Source organism: Morus notabilis, unplaced genomic scaffold (genome assembly GCF_000414095.1).
Source record: "Morus notabilis unplaced genomic scaffold, ASM41409v2 Scaffold848, whole genome shotgun sequence".
NCBI classification, from domain to species: domain Eukaryota; kingdom Viridiplantae; phylum Streptophyta; class Magnoliopsida; order Rosales; family Moraceae; genus Morus; species Morus notabilis.
The window spans coordinates 4,093-9,431 of record NW_010367943.1 but is presented as its reverse complement, the minus strand read 5'-3'; the positions used below and the strand labels follow the sequence as shown (position 1 = coordinate 9,431).

Here is a 5,339-nt window from a genome sequence, read left to right as displayed (position 1 = left end):
TAAAAATCCAGATCCATACACTCTAAAGAGTATTTGTCTCCTTTCCTGTTTCAGTTTTGCAAAATGATGATGTGTTATGTTTTGCAAGTGATACCGGAATTCACCTTTAAATTAGCGACAGGAGACAATAGAAGGCAAATGCAAAACATGGGAAATGACGATCTGACATAATGGCATCCTGGATCCAAACTACTTGTTTTTGTACTCGTAGAATGAAACTGATTATAAAAGATCCGTTTGTGCCCCTGGAACATACAGACCAAGAAATATTCATCAATTTGCTATTCCTTGTCTCAAAATTAAAAAAATAAAAACTACATTTTTTAAAATAAAAAAAAATTCCTTTTCGCTTTAAAAACGAATTTGTACAGTTTAGTGAATGGATGAATATTCTCCTGTTCACGTTTCAAGCACAATGATGCAAATAGGAAGGATCTGAATCTTTATTCACAGCCAAAAGAAAAAAGGTATCTCTATCAATGCAGCAAAACTGGATGGAAGATTCCTGCACAAGACTCACTAGAATGTCCTGCAACCTTATATGTCATCTTCGTGCTAGAATCAAGATGAAATACGATGAAATCTCCAATATGAAATCCAAGCACAATAAGAAACTGAATGATGCGAAAGAACAAACATGAGCTTCTTCATTAAAAGACGAAATCGAAATGTCAGTATGCACAAGGAAGCAAACATAAACAACAATGCAAGATGGTTTCAAGAATGAATTCCCTTGTTTCTATATATAACATAACATTTCACCACCATTCATTAGCAATTCACAAGTTTTCTTGACAAAGCAAAAGAGAATGATAACATGATAACATCAGCAGTACCGTACGTATTAGCATTAGCAACATTTAAGAGTTATAAATCAATGACACCTTGAGCAGTGGGATATTTCATTATTCAGTGGATATGTGGGAGTCATACAATCAAGGAAAGATCAACAGGTGTTAATGTGTTATTGATATGAGAATTCCAATTAACTATATCAGCTTTTAGAAATACATACAGAGCAACACTGCAGCTCTTGTACAAGTGATTTGACCTTTGACCAAGTTACACAACAGTATATCTGCAAAACTTTCTTCGATTTTTTCTTCATTCGCTGTCAATAAGACCAAGAGCTCAAGATCTGAACTAATAGCAGGTATAGCCAATGTCAACGCTAAACATTAAACAGCACAACCAAATGTGGGCATTCAATTTGAAACATCCCTGTATTGGTTGGTTGCAGTTGAATCATTCCTGGCCGAGCTTGCTTGCAGTGAGCAAATGCAGACATTTCGAGCTCAAAGCCATTGCATCTCTTGGAGGGACGAAATTTACCCAATTGGGGCTCATCTGGTCCTTTCAGGCAATGACAAGAGAGGTAGATGCATAAATGCACCTCCCACAACTGTCGCGCCATTTGAACCAGAACAGATTGACCCAATCAAAGCTCTGGAGAAACAATTCTTTGTAGGTGTTTCATTCCTCAAGCGTAAGCATGCAAATCTTCTCAAGCAGCAATGGCCAGTCGTCTCCAAGTTGCTGTGGATTTAACTCCATGGCAACTTTAAAATCAAGCAAGGATATTGAACGCTGCGGTCTCTGCTCCTGCATAGCTTCCACGGATACATTGCCAGTGTGCATGTGCAAGTGATTACTTGGCCACATGCCATTGATGACCTTGCCTTGAATCTGCTGCTTCTGGGCAGGGTGCTTCTTTTGCTCGTGCGAAGACCTTGCTCCGACCAACTCGACACAAGATCTGATCAGTCGCTTCAAGTAAACATCCAACATGCTGTTCAACATGTTGGCACATTCCATAGAAACACCTCCAAGACCCTGTGCTGCAGCGATCTGCTCCATGCGTTTTCTCAGCGTCTCCGTGTCAGACAACCCACCGCTGTCATAACAACTAGCTACAACGGGTGTAGCTTTGCGGGCCCCACCTACACTAGCTGAGCAAAATGGAATCCCAAGCGGAGCAAGTAAGGGGCTTCTAGAGAAATTCAAGCAGTTTGACTGTTCCACCTCTTCCTCATCATCGGCAACGGCTCCTCCAGCCTGATCCTTACTGTGTATTCTTGGTTTCTCTGTAGGTCGCAAAACCCCAACTTCCCTTTCAATCTCAGGCATCTCAGCAACTGGTTGAAGATGCTGAACTGGTCTCTGATAATCACATGGAGTTGCATCCCCATTTTCCATACCAACCTTACTGCCACTTTCTTCCAACCCCATAGATGGGTACAAGACACTGTCTACCTTCCCATTAGGTCCAAGAGGACTTGGTCTATCCTTGAGCTTACGATCACGTATCCCTGACCTAATCTTTCGGGGCGACATGGGCAGAACTCCATTCGACCGAATGGGCACATTTTGATTTTGACTCGAGAAACCAGCCCCAACTTGCTCATGCCCATCTTCTCTGCTTGGAGAACTGTTTGCAGCTTGCACTCCAAGTTTAGGGGGACCTGATGCATGAATTGGCGGCGGGGTCTTCGCTTGGCATGCATTCTTCAAGATTGACTGAATGAACTGATTGTGCAAAGAAACATTCTCACTACCAAGCTCTCGGCAACAGAACTTATCGAATTCTTTCTTGCTCAGCTTCTGACTCAACAACTTATTCAAGTAGTAAAAATACCGTTTCGACTTCTCGGCACCAATCCTTTTCACTAACTGAGCCTTCAAGTCAGCCAAATCAATTCTCGAGTACTGCTGAGGTTGCATTTCTCAATAACTAAACAGGTTCATACACCATTCACAAAAATCAAATATAATAAAAGAAAAAACCCCACTTTCCTTCCAATTCCCAACCAACTTAGAGTTATTTCCGTTTCCAGAAAACCCCACGCATAATTATTCCTAATCAACTGGCGAAGCTCTTCATATCCAAATAAACAGACGAGCGCATCATTCACCAAATCTCAGGAACCCCAAAAACCCTAATCCCCAACTGAATTGCAATAACCCTTGTCTCCGAACAACCTCGAATTCTCTCACCCAACGAAGCGCACAATGCAGCCCCAAATCTCATCCTCTCGGGACCAAAACCCTAGAGATCAAGCCCAGTACGGAACTCGCTAAATCCCACCAATAAACCACATGAACCCGAGCTTAATTCATTGAGAACCTCGGAAAAATCAAAACCCTAAGTTCGAATCACCAGAATTTCGGCCTGGCTCCTCGCGGAACTGCAAATTACGGAACCCGACCAATCAAAATCCGCCCTTTCAATTCAAAAGCTTTAAAATTTGAGAAACAGCAGAAATTTGAAGTTGAGAGAATGGGATCTACAAGCTCCACGGATTAAGCAGAGCACGAATTGCAGAGAAATAAATAAATAAATTGCGAAAAAAATTAAATTAAATAAACAGCGCCCAGTGAAGCGCCAAAAAAAAAATTGAAAAAAAGACGAAAAAGCTTGGACGAAGGCGAGGGATTGCTTATTGGAAGATTGATTGAAGTCTGACCTCAGAGAACCGGATGAATTGCAGAGAAATCGAACGGTAGTGACCCGGTCGGTTTTGAGCTTCGTCTATCCTTTTGCTCTGTCTCTCTCTCTCTCTCTTACTTTCTCTCTCTATTTTCTATTTTCCTCTCTTTCTTCGTGTTCTTCTGGCGTGAATTTTCTCAGTGCATTTTCCGGGAAAAGTTTTGTTTTCTCGGCGTTGGTGATGATAATATGAAAGAGCTCTCTTTTCTGCTCTGTGTTAAGCTTCGATCGCTCGCTGCTAAAAACTCTCTCACCTTCTCTCTCTTCGCTCTCCTTCAAGGTCTCTTTCTCTCTCTGTTTTTTTTTCTTTTTTACAAGTCAGAAACGTGAGTTTATTTGGTTTTTTTTTCAAGTTAATTGAATTTTCTTGTTTTTTTTTTCTTTTAAATGGATAATTGAATGCAATGTGGGTTATTTAAAAAATAATAATAATAATAGTAAGAGTATTGTTCTTATTTTATCCTAATTAATTCTTTCTCAAAATTAATAATGTGTGGGTACTTTAAAAAAAATTCTAATCTATTGAATTGTAATTTTAAGTTTTTATAATTTAGATAATACGGAGGATTTCATTTTGATGTTCATAATCCATGATGCATAAAGTATAGGTTTTTCATTTGAAGCAAAAATATCAATATTTTTTTATGACTTTTTTTAAGTCCGACATTCATACCAGTCCTGCTAATGTAATTTTTTTATTCCTATATAACATTGTTCATGTACAATGCTCAATTACTCAGTTTATTTAAGTGTAAACTTAAAAAATATAGTCCAACACAATAATTAGTGTTACACTTATACAAACTAAGTGTTGTATACATGTAAAATACAAAAAAAGTTACATTCGCTAGACTGTATGAGTATTTGACTTAAGACTTTGAGCTTATTTAAAAGGTATATTCAAACCATAATTTTTGATTCTGACATTTGAAATTTAAATTTTTTGTGAAAAGAAAACACTGTAGTAGAATCAATAATTTGAGTATATAAAATAAACGAGTGTTTTGAATAATTTATTGTGGTTGTTATTATTATTCTTATGGTTATTGTTGAATTGAAAAACAAACGAGTATCATTGTCATGAACTTGATTTGAATCTTTGGAAAAAACGTGCATTAAGAAATTAGGACCTCTAACTCTCTAGTGGTAAAATATTTTGCAAGTAAAGGGAGCATTGAGGAAAGCAATAGAGAATGAGATTACTTCAAATATTTTTGCAGAGGTTTAATTTTGGAGACAAATTGTAAGGTAATGGAAAAATTAGATACTAGTCTCATTTATTGAGCGGGTCAGCTAACAAGTTAGTTATCTATCCACGATGCTTGTTATTGCATAATGTTGCAAAGACTGATCTGAATATAAAGGAACCATGTCGATAAGTTGGAGGTTAGCTAAAGGAAATCAAGTCAAGTACTCCTATTATTGTCCATCATCATGCATGCAAATTTTTGGGTTATGTTTAAGAGAATTGTTTAATGTTAGTACTTATAAATCATATTTATATTTTTTTAATTACATTATGAGAAATAAAAATATTATTTAAACTTTGATTATTTTTATAAATGCCCTCCAAGCTTTTAAAATTTGTTTCAACATATCCGTCAAATTTTGAAAATGATTCATTTTACCATTGAATTATGTACCCTAATTTAAAATACCCCATATATTTAGAAAACTAACAAAATAATAACACGACACTACTTATACTATTACAAAGCCCATGAACTATTAATTTTAAGTCACCATGCTCTCTAAATTATTACTCTTGTGTCAAATTTATCCCATAAGTTTTTAAAATCGGGAGGCAAGTTGACATAAAATCTACACTCGGTGCGTTTAGTTGCAATGAGGG

General features: G+C 37.2%; 1 protein-coding gene across 3 annotated transcripts; it reads right to left on the bottom strand.

The window, feature by feature from the left end:
* Positions 1 to 542: 542 nt before the first annotated feature.
* LOC21402751 lies at positions 543 to 3,792 on the bottom strand. 3 transcript variants are annotated; one of them, XR_002903613.1, is made up of 3 exons: positions 3,465 to 3,792; positions 1,016 to 3,185; positions 543 to 614 (listed from the first exon to the last, which is right to left on the bottom strand). XR_002903613.1 is itself a non-coding variant. In XM_024175899.1 (2 exons), exon 2 carries the CDS (start codon positions 2,719 to 2,721, stop codon positions 1,474 to 1,476), a length of 1,248 nt encoding a protein of 415 aa, XP_024031667.1. In that variant the 5' UTR covers positions 2,722 to 3,236; positions 3,465 to 3,792; the 3' UTR covers positions 874 to 1,473. The 3 variants fall into 3 exon arrangements, 2 of the variants coding, with proteins under 2 accessions (XP_024031667.1, XP_024031666.1); XM_024175899.1 differs by lacking the exon at positions 543 to 614 and having other exon boundaries at positions 874 to 3,236; XM_024175898.1 differs by lacking the exon at positions 543 to 614 and having other exon boundaries at positions 874 to 3,185.
* Positions 3,793 to 5,339: the final 1,547 nt, after the last annotated feature.